At 52.0% G+C, this 18,605-nt stretch overlaps 3 protein-coding genes across 3 annotated transcripts in view; 2 read left to right on the forward strand and 1 right to left on the reverse strand.

Moving 5' to 3' along the window:
* LNPK (lunapark, ER junction formation factor) overlaps positions 1 to 18,605 on the reverse strand; it is a 318,489-nt gene that overhangs the window by 174,901 nt on the left and 124,983 nt on the right. The gene's annotated exons all lie outside the window — the stretch shown is intronic.
* HOXD11 (homeobox D11) lies at positions 5,059 to 7,237 on the forward strand. Its single transcript, XM_037155888.2, has 2 exons — positions 5,059 to 6,228; positions 7,002 to 7,237. The coding sequence occupies exons 1-2, from the start codon at positions 5,448 to 5,450 to the stop codon at positions 7,235 to 7,237; spliced, it is 1,017 nt and encodes a 338-aa protein (XP_037011783.2). The 5' UTR covers positions 5,059 to 5,447.
* On the forward strand, positions 7,405 to 18,086 carry HOXD10 (homeobox D10). The gene is made up of 3 exons (XM_053665042.1): positions 7,405 to 7,457; positions 14,092 to 15,746; positions 17,112 to 18,086. The coding sequence occupies exons 2-3, from the start codon at positions 15,002 to 15,004 to the stop codon at positions 17,387 to 17,389; spliced, it is 1,023 nt and encodes a 340-aa protein (XP_053521017.1). The 5' UTR covers positions 7,405 to 7,457; positions 14,092 to 15,001; the 3' UTR covers positions 17,390 to 18,086.

Below are 18,605 nucleotides of genomic sequence, written 5' to 3' on the forward strand. Positions count from 1 at the left end.
CCTCAGATCCTCAGCCCCTCATAGCTGCTCTTGACCAAGAGAGGAGCGGAAGTTCTCTTCTTCTCCATCACCTGCCAACTCCACCAGGGGCTCAACCACTGTACCCTTTCTGAGGTCATCTCTGGCCTGACCCTGAGGAGTGTGCAAGGCCCTGGGCCCTGCTAGGCTTGCTTTGTGGAGGTTGGGGTTCCAGAATGCCAGATGGAGTTGTCCTAGGTGTGCTGGGTATCCTGCCTTAACTTCAGTGAACCCAAGCCCCCTCCCCCAGATCCTACCATTTCTGCTTCTTTTCCATCTCCTGAGAAGTAGCGCCCCCAACTCCTAGCAATATGCACAACAGCCGAAGGATAGAAGATTTCTTCCCAGAGTCCAATGTTTTACTTTCAGGGGAGGACCAGGCCCTGGACCCAGAGTGGGCCCCTCACAAGGAGCTCCTGAGCCTCAGTCCAACTGACCTTAGTTGATGTTTAGACTAATTGCATTTTCTCTGCGACCTGATAGTTGTCGTGCATGTTTTGTTTTATTTTGATTGTGTCAAAAACAATAGCTTGTATATATCAGACACATAGAAATGTTTGAGTGGAAATAAATATTCAGGTCCCAGCCAAGCTGTCAAGGGACTGATGTTGATTTTTTTTTAATGTTTCAGATTCCCTCCTAATGTTTTTCAGGCCATGAAATTAATTTTTTTCTTTTCTGATTGTAGTTTCACTGTAGTTACTGACTTGACTGTCCATTAAATGAGAAAATGTCTTCCAAGTCAGTCAGGAAATGGTGTATAAAAGCTATGAACAAAATGTGTCCGAAATATCCAAAGAGGAAGATTCACGGACAGATTTTAGTGTGTCTCACACACTAAGCAAACTCTCAGCTTATGGCAGGCAGGGGCTTCTATATTTTGCCTAAATTCTCAAACTTGAAAGCTTGTTGTTATGGGGGGGGGCTGCCAAGATATGAGGTTCCTCAGATTTTCAAGCAAACAACTCTCTCTGCCATGGGCTTCTCTGGAAAAGGTTGTGCCCTGTTGAAAACCTCCGTACTGGCACCTCTGCCTGCAGCCCAGCAAACTCTCTTGGGAAGCGTGGCCTCTCCACCCCTAGGCCTTCAGATACTCTAGCTCGGGCTGGAAACGCTCAGGCTTGCTGAGCTCACCGTCCTCTTGCAGACCCCAGCTCCAGCTGGCTCAGAGATGGAAAGTAGAGAATCGCTAGCTTTGAGCAAGTGGGACAATTCACAAAACTGTTAAATCTCTAATACTGAATATTCAATGGCTCCAAATCCTCTTCCCTCAAGCGAACTTGATGTGTACTTTAAAAATATTTTTTAAAACAGCTCCTTAAAAAAAATGCAACCGAGGAAAAAGGAACCAAGAAGCTATAGAGGCCTTATCTTTAGAAATGTTTCTGGTCTTGTGGGGCTCAGGGAGGCGGTGGTACTGTGGTACCCAGAGCTGGGTCTCAAAACACCCAAACAAAGGCTGAAGCCATACTCGGACCTCAGGTTGGGAGGGCTGGGTAAAGGTCCAGGAAACCCAGACTTAAATCCAGGACCAAAGACAACACGCCAAGGCCGTGTTTTTCATATATACATACAGTGAAATCATCGTGTTCTTTCTCTTTAGCTTGGGATGTAGGATGGGAAGAGATATTCATGGAGACCACTCCCCAAAGAGATTGCAATTATTCTAAGTGTAAAATCCTGTCCATCCCTTATGGCTTCAGCGATGTTTTTCAAATCTATTCCTTTTACTGGTCCGCACAAATACAAAGGCAGCGGTGTCCTCTCTCCCTTCGTAGCCGAAGTCCTGGCAGGGATTTGGAACGACGACGAAATTCACCATAAGAAACAAACGCCAGAGAGAAAGGATGCTGAAATCGGAGTGCTCAACATTCCCTCGCACAAAGACAAATGCGTTCTCCGAAATGCTGCAGTCCAGACAGGCCTCTTTACCAAGAAAAAGGTTTTTAAACGAGAAAAAAACGGCTTCGTCTGGCGTTCAATCGGCTGCGAGTTCAGAGGGCCAACCCGGCGCTTTTAAGGCCTGGGGGCTCTCCCCGAGGGAGGCGGGTTGGGGGGGCTTCCGGGAGGCTAGGGTGGGGGTTGGAGTGGAGGAAAAATCCAGAACCGTTGTAAATATTCATGGGTGATACTAGGGGGGGTGCCCTTTCACCCTGCCTCTCCCAGCTGCATACACCCACCTTAGTGGGAGGTGGGGTGGGGGCCAAGGCGCCTGTCCTAGCTCCTTGGACAAAGGTGATCTCCCCACATTTGTTGTGTTGTTGTTGTTCTTTAGTCACTTGACTTGGGAAGCCCATTCTGAAGGCTCTTCGGGAAAAGGATTGGCTCTGGGTGTTTTCTCCGCTTTTCTCCTCTTCTTTCGTTTCCTAAACGAGCATAAATAATTAAAGTTTGGCAGGGAGGAAAAGCTTTCTTGCAGAACTGTAGTGGCAATAAATGAAATGACTCAGAATCCCTTCCCCAGTCAGCTTTTACGAGAGCTGCCAGACAGTGTCTGTTCACGTTCTCCAGATACCAGGGGCACCCTGACAAAGTTAAGGTCAAGTTAGTGTCTTATCTTGGGTGGCTCGAAATTACCGCATCGCGTTCGGGCGCTGCTCAGAAAGCTATCACTCGCGGAGCTGCTGGCGGTTCCGGGAGGGTCCGGTGCGCTCCCTGCGCTTCGAGTGGGGCCGCAGGCGAAGGACGAGGCCACAGCGCCGGAGCCTTCACGGTAGGTTCTCGAGCGGGACAAGAGGGTCGGGAGGTTGCCGCTTTCCTGGGGTTTTGGGTGAAGATCGAGGAGAGAGCTGGAGTCAAAAGGCTAAGCTTGCTGGGCCCAGAACGAAAGCCCTGGCTTGGGTGTGGGGGCGGGGGTCCTCGTAAATGCGCTGTGGGGGGCCCGCGGGCTCCTTTCCCCAGTACATCAGCCCGCGGCTGCAGATGGCGAACCCTCCCCCGCCAAAGCGCGGCTCCAGCCGAAGCCGCCATCGCCATGTCGTTGAACTTGAATGGTTCGTCCTCCCCATTTCCCTCTTCGGCGGTCAGCAGGCTCTGCTTTGGGGGTGGCGGCATGCCTGCGCCCCACCCTGTGCAGAGGATGGTTTGCACCCTGGACACAGAAGGACCCGGCTTGGGGCCCCGCCGCCGCTGCCCCGGGTCCTGAGCCGCTGCAGGGCGGTGTGCAGTGTCCCGGGAGCCATTTTAGGAGAGAGATCCAGGGGCGTCGACTGGGAGCCCGAAAGGAAGAGGCTTGGGCCAGGGATGGAGATGGGGAGGCAGATAACTGTGCGGGAGGTCTGGGCTGAGGGGAAGGGGACAAGCTGGAATCTGGGAAACGGTGCCAGGTTGGAGGAGGGTGCATACAGGGATGAACAGTTGGGGGGGCTGGGGCGATTCCTCACCCTCCAGTCGCCACCGACCGGTTTGAGATGTATTCGGAGGGAAGCAGAAGTAGGAGCAGGGCGGAGTGGGGAGAGTGGAAGGAAGAGGGGAAGGGAGGAGAAAAAGAGGAAGAGGGGGCCATCAACCAGAAAATAGATGTGAGCTCCCATCCCCGGCCTCTTCTGTCTGTGGAGGTGGTGGGCAGAGCTCACCTCCTGGGCACTGCAGTGGTGGGGGCCAGGGAGGCCGCGGGCTGCACAGCCTGCGCCGCCTGCTCTGGGCACAGGGCTGAGCCCCAGAACCCAGTGCTCTGGTTGCTTGGGCAGAGGAATCTGGGGAGAGGGGCAACTTCCTGTCCTGGATTCTGGGATTTGGGTTTTGGGGGGGTTCTTTCCCAGAGCCTGATTTTACCTTTGGAAAGTGCTGGCTTTTCCGGAGGTGGGAATTCTGGCCTTGCCTGGACCCCTAGGCTAGGGAAGAGGGACAAAGTGGCCACCTAGGAGAGTGAGGCCTTGGGGCAAGTGGACAGGGAGTCCTGGGGCCAAGTGGCATAGAGGGACTCAAGCAAGGAGGCAAGAACTGCTGAGACCCCCCCCCGCAAGCCAAAGGACTTGCGGGGAGGGTGGTGCAGTGACTGTGCAACTATGCTGGCCCAAGGGCACTGAAGGAGACTTGGGGAGACGTGGTGGATGTGTAGGCCTTGGTGAGGCTCCTAACGCAGGGAAGGGGCTGGATGTGAAATGGGCTGGTCCCAGTCCTGGCCAGAAAGCAAAGAGGACCAGGACGGCAGAGGTGCTGATGGTTCCTCTCTGGCTGGGGGAGCGCCGAAGGCTGGGTGCCCTGACAGGAGTTCAGATCCTTTTGTTTATCAGGACCACCCAACTGCCCCCTCCCCCCCCCCCGCCAGCTTCTAGAGGGGCCACGGGGTGTCTCTGATGGCTGGACTTCCTCCTTGCTTCAGCACTGGCAGCAAAAAAAAAAAAAAAAATTTGCAGAGAGGTGACAGGACGGGAGACAGAGATGGTGACACCCAGCTGGGGGAAGGACAGAGTACCAGGAGACAGAGAGAGAAAAGAAAAAAGAAAAGGAAAAGGAAGGAAGAAGCAAAGGCGAAACAAGAGAGGAGAGTGAGACAGAGGACAGGAGAGGGAAAGTGAGAAGGCTGCAGAGAGACGAGAAAGGCAGGACCGGAGACAGGCGGAGAGAGGGCTGGAGAGAGGGCGACAGGGCCGAGTGGGCGCCGAGGCCTTAGTCCGAGTGAGCTCCTGGTGGGGTTTCGGAGTGGGTTTTTCGAGGCTGGCACTCACGTTCCTTGGATCAGGAGTGAAGAGAGCCAAGTTACTATGAGGTGAAAGAGCCTGGCAGAGAAATATGTAAATCAGGGCTGCTTGCGCCCCAGAGCTGCTCAATCACGCCCCTTGAACCAGAAGCAACAAGCTCCTGGCTAGCGAGCTACAGAGGGTGGCGGCGTCGCGGGGGAGGGAGCGGCTGCAGGAAGGGGTGTGGAGAGTGGGAACCTCACACCCTCACACCTAGTCCCCAGTGCCCTGAGCCGGGACTCCCCCCTCCGCTCCCCGCTTCTTTCCCTTCCCCCTTCCTCCCCCTTCCTCCTCCTTCCTCCCCCTCCCTCCTCCTCCCCTCCGTCCTCGGTCCGCGTACTTAAAGCGGCGCGGGCGGGCGGCCCAACCGGGCGGTGGCAGATGCGCCCGGCAGTGGCAGCCACCGGCAGCACACAGGTGACCCAGTCTGCGGAGCAGCCTAGTCAGGGGGCGCCCAGGGAGATCTGGCTAGAGAGCGAGGCCAGATCCGCCCCCAACGCGCGTGTCTCGGCGCCAGGAGCCGTCCCGGGGCGTGTTGGCGAGCACTGATATAGATATAAGGACATTTCTCTCCATGGCGTCACGTGACATAATTACCACCAGAATCAATCAAGATGAATTGCACGTCAGCGCCCGGTGGGGATTTTTGCTTAGTTGATCCTGGCCCAAGCCTCTTGTGCAATCAATGGCTCAGGTTGGCGGCGCGGGGAGCGGCCCGGGGCTCGCCGGTGCGCACGCCGCGGAGCCATGAATGACTTTGACGAGTGCGGCCCGAGCGCAGCCAGCATGTACCTGCCCGGCTGCGCCTACTATGTGGCCCCGTCGGACTTCGCCAGCAAGCCATCGTTTCTGTCGCAACCGTCGTCCTGCCAGATGACTTTCCCCTACTCTTCCAACCTAGCGCCGCACGTCCAGCCCGTGCGCGAGGTGGCCTTCCGCGACTACAGCTTGGAGCGCGCCAAGTGGCCGTACCGCGGCGGCGGCGGCGGCGCTGGGGGCGGTGGCGGCGGGGGCGGCCCCGGCGGGGGCGGCGGTGGCGGCGGCGGCGCGGGGGGCTACGCTCCCTACTACGCGGCTGCGGCGGCAGCGGCGGCGGCGGCGGCGGCGGCGGAGGAGGCGGCCATGCAGCGGGAGCTGCTCCCGCCCGCGGGCCGCCGGCCGGACGTGCTCTTCAAGGCGCCGGAGCCGGTGTGCGCCGCGCCCGGGCCGCCCCACGGCCCTTCGGGTGCCGCCTCCAACTTCTACAGCGCCGTGGGCCGCAACGGCATCCTGCCGCAGGGCTTCGACCAATTCTACGAGGCCGCGCCCGGGCCCCCGTTCGCCGGGCCGCAGCCCCCGCCGCCGCCCGCGCAGCCGCAACCCGAGGGTGCTGCCGACAAGGGAGACCCCAAGACCGGGGCAGGTGGCGGTGGGGACAGTCCCTGCGCCAAGGCGACCCCCGCCTCGGAGCCGAAGGGGGCGGCAGAAGGCGGCGGGCGTGACGGCGAGGGGCCCCCGGGGGAGGCGGGGGCTGAGAAGAGCGGCACAGGTAGGCACCGGGCGCCGGGTGGGCGGCGGGGCCCGGGGCCGCGGGGCGCGGGGGGGCAGCGGGGGCCTCCCTCCGCTTGCGCCGTTTTATGTGCTACTTTATAAGCGTTCGAAGAGGTTTATACATCCTATAAGATTTCCCGGGCCGTTGTAAAGCGTGTTTACGATAGGAAACCAATTTAGGTGGGCTTAAGGTAGACTTCGAGGAGGACATTAATCGCTGCTGAGAGCTTTTCTCAGTTTGGGTGTGTGTATGTGTATGTGCTAGAGACCATGAAGGGAGGGAGGGATGATTTCAAGCCAATTTGTGAGTATGGACACTCGAGCCTCCCATTTCTAAGGGGTGGGGTGGGTGAGGAGAGTTTGATCCTTGAACTGGACTTTATCCAAGCCTCTGGCTGGCGCGCGCTCCTGCCTGGAGTCAAGCAGATGCCCCCGCGCGCTCTTGTTTCTCTCCCTTCGAGTTCCAGCCCAGAGGCTGCCTCGTGCTCTGCTTCCCCACCTTAGTGCCAGTGTGTGTGTGTGTGTGTGTGTGTGTGTGTGCGCGCGCGCGTGTGTGTGTCCGGGTGTGAACACAGGTCCACGCCCGCAGTCTCTCCTGTACCCGCCCATATATCATCCCCCACGACGCAGGCAGGGCCTTTCAACAGCGGCAGGGAACGTCCCCAAAGGACCGAGGCCTGGCCCTCGCGAAGGCCTGGGCGGGCGGGCAGGAGGGTGGGCGGGGGTTGGCAGGCAGTGGCCTCTCTCACCCTTGGTCTCTTTGCCTTGCAGTGGCCCCCCAGCGGTCCCGGAAAAAGCGCTGTCCCTACACCAAGTACCAGATCCGAGAACTGGAACGCGAGTTTTTCTTTAACGTGTACATAAACAAAGAGAAAAGACTCCAACTCTCTCGGATGCTCAACCTTACTGACCGGCAAGTCAAAATCTGGTTCCAGAATCGCAGGATGAAGGAAAAGAAACTGAACAGAGACCGTCTGCAGTATTTCACTGGAAATCCCTTATTTTGAGAGCTCCAGGAAGCACCCCTCTCCCACAACCCCCGCTCACTCACACTCCTCCCTACCAGCCTGCCCCCGGCAGGCCCAGTGTCCTTGGGTTTAATGACGCCTCTTCTCTGTGGAACTCCACCATTCCTTCTCACGATCAACTCGGGACCTCCCAGCGACCACTGCTACCTGCGGACCAGGCCCGGGACTTGGCCCAACGGATCCTAATAAGGGGAAAATGGTAAATGCAAACGTCCCTTTACAATTTTACCGCCAGTGTGCTGTTGTTTTCCCTCCCTGTCCAGGTCCCTGTAGGGACGCTGTGGGATCTGTAGAGAGTTAGGCCTGGGCGGCAAGGCACTTGCTTTTGTTTTGAGTTTAAGAGACCCTGTCTTTCTCCCTTGGCGAATGCAGATTATTTAAACTCTGGGAAATGTGTACATTTGGTCTGTCGTGTCAAGGCATGAGTCACTGTCTTTTGTGTGAATAAATGGTTTCTAGTAAAATGGAGGTTACAGCTTCAATATACTGTATGAATTTTCCTCTTTGAATAAGTTTAGTGTCTGCTCAGGATATTTTAGCAGCCCGAATCTTCTCCCCCATGCAACTGAAAATCAAATGAAATGCTTTTTAATTCCGCTAAAATGAGAGTTTCCCTCCCCCACTTCTAGACTACATTGGTTTCAGAAATCACTTGAGGGATGAACCTTTAAATTGAGGATGTGACCCTGGTGCTATCTTCTCCAGACAATGAGGCTGAGGCAGCAGGAACATAAGAAGCAGCATCTCGCCCCCCCACCCCCCACACACACACACTAGTCTAGTGAACTTAGAATTTCTGGGGAGGAAAATTTTAAGAAACTGATTAGAAAATGCAAATTCACTCTTAAAGTGTCAAGGATCCAAGGTCCCTGAAAAGAAGAAACCAATATTAGAAACCTCGCTGAAAAACAAAAGTTTGCTAAAAGGAAGTTATCCATGGGTAGAGAGGTCTCGGGGTGCTTGCTGGTGTCACAGCAGGTTTGGAGCAGGGAACATAAGCCCCCTTCCTGGAATAGGTCATGGGGCTGCAGACTCAGTTCTCACCACATTTATCGCTTCAAGTTAAAGAATGTGTTGGGGGTGCACTGCACTTTATGTTGCAGGACCAGGCCAGGCTGTTTACAAAACCTTGAACTGTCTAGACAACACCATAAAAGCCAAAGTTCTAAACAGCTTAATTGGGTTATATTATACACCTTCTGGTGGGCCCAGAAGAGATTTCCGCAACGTGCAATAAACTGGAGGAGTGAGGAAAACTTCTCTTTCTCCTAAAAGAGTAAAGTGAATCTTATGACTCTTAACTTCTCATAAGCCCAGAGTCAAAGAAAATAACTCCATAAGATATACAGCACCACATGCCTCTTCCAAAGAGACATACACTTCCAATGCAAAATTTTTTAATTGCCAAGGCTTTAGGGGAAAGGAAAAACATAAGTGCATAAGTGTATGCCTTTGAACTTCCAAAATGTCAAGGTCATCACCTTTAACCTTTCTGAATAATTAGGCGCCTTAAGGTCCTTCTGTGATATTCATCCGCCACCCACTCACACACACACATGCTCACACACCCAGATCCCCACACACATTTATGACCACACAGAATCATATGGGGACTCACCATAAATCTAAGCAAATTCCTAATTTCAGGATCAATAACCTTAATTTCCCTTCAAGCATTTGTGTAATTCAATAACAATTGACTCCTTTTAAAAACACTAGTTAGATTAAAATGTCTACCAGCATGTAGTTCATACAGCTGGGAAATGGTGGAGAGTTTTGAGTCACAGATAGCAGTACCCCTTGCTCTAATAAAGAGCCTCGATTTTAAACGCAAGCATTTGAAAAAGGAAGTTCTGTTTAGACTTACACTTTTGTTATATTTTTTTAAAAATTGTCACCTTGTCAAATAAATTATTGCACTTTCTATGACATGGATCAAAAGAAAATATACTGTTTTCAAAATCATCCCACAACCTTTGGTGAAAAATGCAATAGAAACAAAGCCTACAGTTGAGTAATTTCGTTTGGAAGGGGATTCCTTTGTTTGGAATTTTGGGTGTCTGTTACCATGTCAGTGCCTAGCAGTTATATAGTAGTATGGTCTTTCCAGAAGCTGCTTAAAACTGGTTTATTCTTTCGGCATAGGTCTTTCCTTTCTTTCTCCCTTTTATTCTTTCTTTCTTTCTTTTTCTTTCTTTCTCTCTCTCTCTTTTTTTCTTTTCTTTTCTTTTTTTTTTTTACTGAGGCTAAATGTAACAAGCTTGTATGTCTGCCACCTTAGGCAAGAGATACCATTTTCCGTTTGTATGGCCTTGGAGAGCCACACGGGGGCGTGCTCACGTTCCCGAAGCCGCGGTTGGCGCAGAGGCCAAGGTACCGTATCGTTCTATCACTGGATTCTAATAGGCAGTCTCAGCCCCTTAGAAACAGGCAGCGGCTAAGGTGTTTGTTTGCTGTTTGTTGGTTCTAAGCAGACATGAGGTGTGGGAAGTTGTGTAAAGACAAAGTAAATTCGGGAACTACCCAGATATCTGAAAAAAGCGATCACCTTAATCGTTATCTACTTAAAGATAAAGCTGTTGCAAAGAGTACCTTGTTATAACCTGGTGGTGTTCAGGACAGATTTTTAAAAGACTAATTCGTGCATTTAGAAATAGGTCATGCCACTGCAAGTTAATCGTATTAGGGAATATCAACATTCTTGATGATTTGAGTGCGGAGAGCAATATGAGGATAGGACCACCCCTTCCCCCAAACCATGTCCCCCTGGCACGCTCTCCGACCTTCTGGGATGATTAAAAGGCTTTTTGTTTAAGACAGATCAGGGCTCTGGCAATTTAGCTGGGTGTGGTGCTAGAAAAAAATAGGACGAATTGCAACTGAGGGTGTGTCGTCTTGGACTAAGACATCTTGCCTCCACCCAAGTCAAGTCTGGTGCCAGAGGCTACAGGTAGCGACCTAGAGGCACAGGCAGGAAGGATTATGAGTTGGGACGCAGGGGCCAGGCTGCACTGATGGGGCTGTGGGAAGCGGCAGATTGTATCAGTTAACATTTATACTTCTAGGCATTGTGGAATGGGTAATGCATTGGAAGCAAACGGGCTTTGCATTTGACAACACCCTGGTCACCCCTCCAAGCCGTCTGCTTGCCTCATGGTGTTCTTTTCAACCCCCCACCCCCGCCCTTTGCAAAGCCCCTAACATTGGGAAGAGCACGTGTTGCCACCCGCAGGCCAAAAGGGAGGTTCCAAAAGAGCGGTCTCTAGGATGCGGGTTTCTAAGGATGGGTAGCTATCCCTTCTTACCCGAAGTTCATTGTGAAGCGCATACAACCCTCAGCATTAGTCCCAGCCTGGTGGGCTCTGCTGAATGTCTCCTCCCTCCAGGCCCTGGACCAAAGGCTGTGGGTCTGCGCCTGGGAGCTGGCGTCGGCTCCAGGGTGGACTGGGCACCATGAACACCCCAGAGAAGTGCCAGCCAGAAACGCGGGTGTTCCCTGTGGCACCCCTGGCTCCAGCCTGTCAGACCGTGGGCCCAACTTAGCTATTGTGAAGCTACATTTCCTGGGACCTAACCGGGGCCTCGGTCCAGGAGGGGTGAGAACTCCCCTCCTCCAATGTCGTTGTGGTCCTCTCTGGGTGACTCCTGCGGGGGTGCATGCTGCTTTGCGGGGCCTCTTGGCCTCGGCTGGCAGTCTCCTGAAGACCACATGGGTGCTCATCGGTCTGCATTTCCTTTCATCCTGGCAGCTCCCAAGACGGGCCTGAAAAGGCCAGGGAACTGGACCAGGACTTCTAAGGACTGCAGACCTGACCCCTCCTGATCGTTCAGGGGTATGGGACTTGTGGAGGGTGGTCATGTATCTTGAGTTGCTGAGGTCTCAGATTTTGAAGTGGAGGGAAAATGCGCTAAGGAGTCTTTTGCGTCTGCTACGGAAAGAGGCTCCCCGCCGCCGGTCCTTGTACACATCTCCAGAGATTCCCTCATCGGGTTGGTGGTGGCTTCCGAAGCCTCCCTACTTGCTCCGATTTCTTTTCAATTTGGCTGGGAGGTACACAGTGCAACCCTACGGGTGTCTTGGAGAAGGAGCTTTTAAAATATGTCTCCATCAACTCTGTCCCCAAAGAGTGGTACGGCCCTGAGGCCACTCTGGGCCCAGATTTAGAGCAAACCAAGGAGACCCCAAGTTCATTCAGGCCCGGTGTTGCTGCTCTTCTCCCCGGCGACAGGAGAGCACAGATGCAAACCACTTCTTGATTACAAATGCTAATTTCTTGATAAAGCAACCCTTTTAATTTTTCTCCGGAAAGAGCTATGCCAGGGAGAAGGGTGTCTTGGTACAAACATGGATATTTATCTCCTTTATGGTACAAAATTGATTTATTATTAATGGTAACGGCTCCCAGTGATCTAAAGATGATCGAGAACAGTGGCTATGCAGCTACTTAAATACTCATAAGCGAAATAAAGGCTGGCCTTGAAAGCCACTGCCTTTCCATTCCAATTGCTTCATCTTAGCCTTAGGATCTTAGGCAAACTTTTCATCCTCCCTTGCCGAGGTGATTCTCTTGTATTAAAACTATTTTGCTCAATTTTTATGAGAAAAATCTCTTTGAAATATTGGCAGTCTCTGGCCTCAGGAAACTGTTCTGAAGGCAGAAATTTGAAAAAAGAATCAAATAGAATTTTGTGATAATAAATTCAAAATTATATTTGATACACATTTTCTTCCTTTGAGTGAAGAAGACCTTTTAAAAACCAAATCCAATGTGGAGGTGACGTTCGGCTCCAACCCACTGGGAGCTGAAACAGAAAGGCCCCGTATCCGGAAGGCAGATCCTGCCCGTCCTAGCAGATCGTCCGCTCTTCAAGGAATTGCTGTTTTTGTTTTTGTTGTTCTTGTTTTTCAGCTTGGCTATTTTCTTCGCGTATAAATAAAGATTATGAAAGGGCATTTGATGGGCATAAAATTCCCAATTAGATCGAACAGTCTTGTCTTCTTCCTGGGGTGGGAAGAAATGGACAACCGAGTTCCTGGCAGTTGCCCTGGCCAAGACAGAAAGGCACTAGGTTGAAGCGCCGGGCTGGCGTCGGGGCGCCTGCAGAGACAGTGTGCACAGCGGGCACATCGTCCAGCCCTGGGCACGCGCTGCCGTGGCCAGGAGGATAATCTCTGCCTTGTGAGAATGCAATTTTGGGGTGCTGGTCAGTGGTTCTTAGTTTTGAACAGGACTTTAGCAGACTAGAGTCAAAAGTTGGTCTTTTTTTTTCTGCTTTTCTCATCCATCTACCCCTTCCCCCCACATGCTTAAAAACAGACAGCCCTGCGGAGAGGTAATGTAATGTTTAACCCTCAGGCTTCCCCGGCGCAGGCATCCTGCAGCCTGAGCGGTTAGAGGCACTGGGCTTTTAACCTGACAATGATGTTGTATTTGAACAGCTGCGTAAAGGTTTAAAAGGTCTGTCTCATTGCCACCATGGAGTTTTTAAAAGGGGTTATTGTTTGGGCAAGGGCACTTTGAGGGGACAGGCGAAGCCGTCCCAAGGCCGAAAATAATGTCCAAGCCCTATTTTTCCAGCAGGCCAACGGAGAGTCCTTTTGGGGAGGGACTGACAAAAGGTTTGTTGGAAAAGGTTTTTGTGAAGGAGCAAGCAGGGCGACTAGGTTCCCCAGAAAGCTGATGCGCTTTAATTAGCATCTGGCTCCAAAGAAATGTTCTCCTGAGGCGGAAACCCAATTGACCCACAAGTTCAGTCTCTGTGCCTGAAATCCAAGGCCATCCCACACAGGGCAGTGTGCGGAGAAGAAAACACGGATGCCTTCCGGGTTAGAGAACGGTCTCACCATCAGAGTTAGCGGCGCCCTTTTCCTCTCTCCTAGGCAGTGAAGGAGACCTGACAACGGATGATGGCTCCAGCGCCCTGGCCGGGCCAGGGCAAGCCTTTGGAAATCAAGGTTAAAGCTCCCCACTGCTGCCCGGAGGCTGGAGCTTCCAAAGGGCTGTTCACCCGCCTGCAACTAGAGAAGGAGGGAGGAAGTTGTTGAACTTTCTCATAAAACTCTGAGTTTCCCTGGTGGTGATGGTGGCTGTTCTTTAATGAGCTCAACCGCAGTCCCAGACCGAACCCTCTTTATGGAACACTCCCTCACCAGGAGAAACAGAGGGCTTAGGTTCCTCACCCACCTCCTTTTTTTTTTTTTTTTTACTCCCTCCCCTTACCCAGGCGAAACCATGTCAAATAATTTTAGGTATTGTCCAAAACTATAAAATTCGACTTCTGACAAAACTATAGCTTTTAATATTTGACGATTTGTGTTAAAACAAAAATTGACCTTCTTGGTTAGTAGCGAAGGGGGAAAAATCAATAGTATAATTTTCAATAATTCATAAAGCGAACGCCATTATGCTAAATCCTAACTATTAATCTTATCCTTTACAAAGTCACGATTGATTTGTTAATAAAATATCTTCCCGTGTGTGGCGACCATGGGTATAACTCTCTAAAATCCTTCAGAAGCAAGAAAATTACCAAGTAGCCCAAGAATGCAGATGAGAATTTTATTGATCGCCCTGATTCTTCTTAATATGTATTAATAAATTCAACAACCTTTTGTACCTTGCACTTGTCAGAAACCAATGCTTTTACAAAATCCATAAAAGGAAAACATTTTTCTTTGCAGAAGGACTAAATGACACCTTTGCATCATCTCTCTCTCCTGTTTGGCCCAGTCAGTTTTCTAAAACTTCAGGAGTCTGAGGGCGAGAGTTTTCCTTTTTTTGAAAAAAATTTTTTTCTTTCTCTCTTCCTCCTCCTTTGCCATCTATCATCAGGGTGTGTGGGGAGGGAAACCTCGGTTTCGTTCTCCCGCCGGAAACCCGGGGGACGCTTTCTCAGATAACGAACTGCTCCTGCGAGGGATTGTTTCCGATCTGAACGCTCCCAGCGTCGGCCCGCAAAAGTCGGGGTGTGGTTCCTCTGAGGGCCCAAGGCTCCAGGGAGCGAAGGGTCCTGGAGCCCGGCAAGGCAAGCCGAAGGAGAGGACAGCGCGGGAGCCGAGCAAGTCCTCGGGGCTCCGGGGCGGCAGCTGCGTGGCCTCTTGGCCCTCTCGGCCCTTCGAGTCTCTGCTTCCCAGGATACCTTGGCCGCGTCTTTGCGCGAGAGATCTTTCCTATGGACCCCCTGGGTGGGATGTCTCCGAGCCCGGGGAATCAACTCACCTTCCCCGGCTGCCCGGGACAAAATTGACCAGCCTGGGCCCCCACCCCTGCCTGGGCCCCGGCTCCGATGGGAGCTTTCTGCCTGGGTGTGTGCGTGAAATGCTTCTATGTGCTGGCGTCATGGCGCTTCGGCTTCCCTCCCCGCGTATCCTCCCAAGGCCCCTCCGGCGGAGCCTTTTCTTCCGCCTGCGTGGCGCAGAGGCCGGAGTGGGGGACGCGAAGGGGACCGGCGGGCCGGGCGAGCCCCGAGTAGGCTGGGCGCAGAGTGCTGGGCCGGTTATCTCCAGCGCGCACTATCTCCGGCGCTTAGTAGAGGTCGCTGTTGTCCGTGCTTACGCGGCCCGCTGGCCCTGCTCTGGAGCACGTGACCTGCGAGGAGGCTGAGGCTCAAGGCCATTTTCAAATCTCATTGGCTTAGTTGTCATGTGGTCGGCAGAGGCATCCACAATTACACGGGGAATGTTTTCCTAGAGATGTCAGCCTACAAAGGACACAATCTCTCTTCTTCAAATTCCTCCCCAAAATGTCCTTTCCCAACAGCTCTCCTGCTGCTAATACTTTTTTAGTAGATTCCTTGATCAGTGCCTGCAGGAGTGACAGTTTTTATTCGAGCAGCGCCAGCATGTACATGCCACCACCTAGCGCAGACATGGGGACCTATGGAATGCAAACCTGTGGACTGCTCCCGTCTTTGGCCAAAAGAGAAGTGAACCACCAAAATATGGGTATGAATGTGCATCCTTATATACCTCAAGTAGACAGTTGGACAGACCCGAACAGATCTTGTCGAATAGAGCAACCTGTTACACAGCAAGTCCCCACCTGCTCCTTCACCACCAACATTAAGGAAGAATCCAATTGCTGCATGTATTCTGATAAGCGCAACAAACTCATTTCTGCTGAGGTCCCTTCGTACCAGAGGCTGGTCCCTGAGTCCTGTCCCGTTGAGAACCCCGAGGTTCCTGTCCCTGGATATTTTAGACTGAGTCAGACCTACGCCACCGGGAAAACCCAAGAGTACAATAACAGCCCCGAAGGCAGCTCCACAGTCATGCTCCAGCTCAACCCTCGCGGCGCGGCCAAGCCGCAGCTTTCGGCCGCCCAGCTGCAGATGGAAAAGAAGATGAACGAGCCCGCGAATGGCCAGGAGCCCACCAAAGTCTCCCAGGTGGAGAGCCCCGAGGCCAAAGGCGGCCTTCCGGAAGAGAGGAGCTGCTTGGCTGAAGTCTCCGTGTCCAGTCCTGAAGTACAGGAGAAGGAAAGCAAAGGTCGGTATGCGCAGAGTTGCCACCCCAGCGGGGCGTGCAGCCTGGGAACCTGGCAAAGAGGGAGCACCTAGGTGCCCTGCGCAGAGCCCGGGCACCTCAGGCGGGCGGACTGGCAGGTGCTGCTCCCCCCCAGCTCTTAGATTGAGCAGTCTCAGTCCCAAGATCATCCCTGCTTCTTCCCTGCTGCTCTGGCCCGCCTGGCTAGTCCTGGCCCCACACTGATGGAGCCTGGACAGAGGAAGGGCTTGCTTGGGTTTATTTTTCCTGAGCTAGATCTGAAATGCAACAAAAGAGCGCAAATGACCTGCGGCTCATAAACAGAGCCCCAGAACCTCCTTTCTCCTGCTCAGATTTGTGGTCCCAGCTTTGCCTTTCACCCAGTGAAGATTTTAAGGTGGTCTGAGGCACTGTGTTTGTATTTAAGTGTATGCACCCCGCATCCTGCGAGCTTGGAGGCAGCAAGGGAAACAAGATGGCTTGGCTATTTGGTGCTTGGGCGGTAGGACAGGGCTCCTAGCCTCTGTGAGCTAGGAGGTAACCTTGGCTTTGTCTGGGGAAAGTGCCGCGAGCTTTGCAATTCATTTGCAAAGGGGGCAAAGGCGGAAGGGGAGAGAATAGAATCTGTGTGGCCCACCTGGCAGAGCCAGCCTCAGGGCTGGGCTAGGGCAAAAAGCCAGGGGCTCCGGTTTTTTTCAGAAGGAACCCTGTCCCTGAGCCTCTCCTTCATTGCCCAGAGGTGGGCCACAATAAGGAGATACATTTCTGGGGCAATGCTTTTGTGTGGTGGCAAGAAGACAAGAGAATTCAGGAAATTCTGGGGGATTCAATAATGTGCGGGCAGGGCAGAGAAGGAGTTCTCAGTTCCTCGGTTATGGTTTGAAACAGAATGAGCACCTATCAGCCTGGCTGTGGGGCTCCGTGCTTGCCTAGGAGAAGTGAAGAAGTGGCAGGCTTGGGGACCTGAGGTAGCAGTGGGCTTCCTAGGCTTGTCCAGGCTGGGGCTTGCTCCTTCCACTCCAGCCCTGTTATGACCTGAACACTTAGAATATTGCTGGAGAGACCCTGAAAGTTTACTATTGTATGATTGTTTGGTGTCAAGTCAGAAAGTTGAGAGAGAGAGAGAAAAAAAAAACCCTGACACAGAGGGCAAGGTATCCGCCCATTGTGTCATTTGGTGCATTTAAACTAGTCTGACATCAGTTACAAATCCCTTCCAGGGCCAACTTCATGTGAGTAATGTTTAATGCCAGTATTTCCCAAATCGGCCTGGCTGCCACAGTGGGGTCATGGCCAAGGGTACATTGCACAGACTAAGAGAAAAAAAAATTCTTGATTTGTTTCTTCTTCTCCCTTTAATTTTGTTAGAGGAAATCAAGTCTGATACTCCAACCAGCAATTGGCTCACTGCAAAGAGTGGCAGAAAGAAGAGGTGCCCTTACACTAAGCACCAAACGCTGGAATTAGAAAAAGAGTTCTTGTTCAATATGTACCTCACCCGCGAGCGCCGCCTAGAGATCAGTAAGAGCGTTAACCTCACCGACAGGCAGGTCAAGATTTGGTTTCAAAACCGCCGAATGAAACTCAAGAAGATGAGCCGAGAGAACCGGATCCGAGAACTGACCGCCAACCTCACCTTCTCTTAGGTCCGAGGCCCGTGGGAGGCCAGGATCAGAAAGGGGGCTTGGAGTTCCAGGGCCGAGTGCTGGAGGACTGGGAAGGCGGAAACAAAACCTTCATTGCTCTTTGTTTTTGTTTTGTTTTGTTTTCCTGCTAGAATGTGACTTTGGGGTCATTCTGTTCGTGCTGCAAGTGATCTGTAATCCCTATGAGTATATATATATATATATATATTAAAAAACTAGCACGTGTAATTTATTATTTTTTCATCGTAATGCAGGGTAACAGTTACTGCGCATTTTTATTTGGGTCTTAACTTATTGGGACTGTGGAACATCCATCAATCCATTCATCCATCCAGCAATGTGACTTTTTCATGTTTTTTCTAACACAAAAGGTCTGTGTGTTGTTAGTCCATGAGCCCATAGCATTTTGAATACATCAGTACTTAAAAGTACTTAAATTGCATATATATTTAAAAAAGATTAAGAAAACCCACAAGCTTTGGGGGGAGGGGGACTAAAAAGCACATTACAATGTATCTTTTCGCAGATTAATTTAGCAATTGTCCTTGATGAGATGGAATATTGACGACTTATGCCTTGTAGCCTTTCCCTTGTGGTGCATCTGTGGTTTGGTAGAGTATAACAGCAACCTATCCTTTCTGTGCATGTTCTGGTCGCATGTATAATGCAATAAACTCTGGAAATGAGTTCGCTCCTTCTGCTTTTTAAAACGAAATTTTGCTATGGTGGAAATGAAAGCCTTTGGTGCGATGATCTCCCTGTTAAACTGCTTGTCTGGACAGTTGCGTGTGGCATGTGCAGAGAGCAGGGGAAGGATGTGGGAGAGAGAAGCTGGAGGAGGCCTAGGGTCCTACAGTTTGGCCGTGGAGGAGGGGCAGTGAGAATCCGGCCTGGGTGTGCTGTTTCCATAGTTGGGAAGAAGGGGGATCCTCTCTTCCTCTCCCTGCAGTGATTGAATTGAATTCACAATGGGTCTGAGTTTCCCTCTAGCTTGAGCCTGGTAAGTAAGCCTGTGCCCAAGACGCTTTTTCTCAAAGCTCCCCACTTCTGTGTCTTTCTGTCTTTGTTTTCAGGTGTGTTGTTTTTAATGCTTTCAGTGGGGCCTTGACAATTCTGACTGGCACACCATCCTCAGGGGCTGGGCTGAAACCAGTCTTGCCTACCTGGAAGCTGCCGGGCCTCTATTCCAGAAGCAAGAACAAGCAGCATCTTAGCA

This window comes from Artibeus jamaicensis, unplaced genomic scaffold, assembly GCF_021234435.1.
Source record: "Artibeus jamaicensis isolate MK-2021 breed Jamaican fruit bat unplaced genomic scaffold, CSHL_Jam_final contig_391, whole genome shotgun sequence".
Taxonomy (NCBI): Eukaryota; Metazoa; Chordata; class Mammalia; order Chiroptera; family Phyllostomidae; genus Artibeus; species Artibeus jamaicensis.

Coding starts and splice junctions, on each gene's coding strand:
- HOXD11 (XM_037155888.2), top strand. CDS start 5,448: ATGAATGACTTTGACGAGTGCGGCCCGAGCGCAGCCAGCATGTACCTG. Junction 6,229..7,001: donor GGCTGAGAAGAGCGGCACAG/GTAGGCACCGGG, acceptor TTTGCCTTGCAG/TGGCCCCCCAGCGGTCCCGG.
- HOXD10 (XM_053665042.1), top strand. CDS start 15,002: ATGTCCTTTCCCAACAGCTCTCCTGCTGCTAATACTTTTTTAGTAGAT. Junction 15,747..17,111: donor ACAGGAGAAGGAAAGCAAAG/GTCGGTATGCGC, acceptor TAATTTTGTTAG/AGGAAATCAAGTCTGATACT.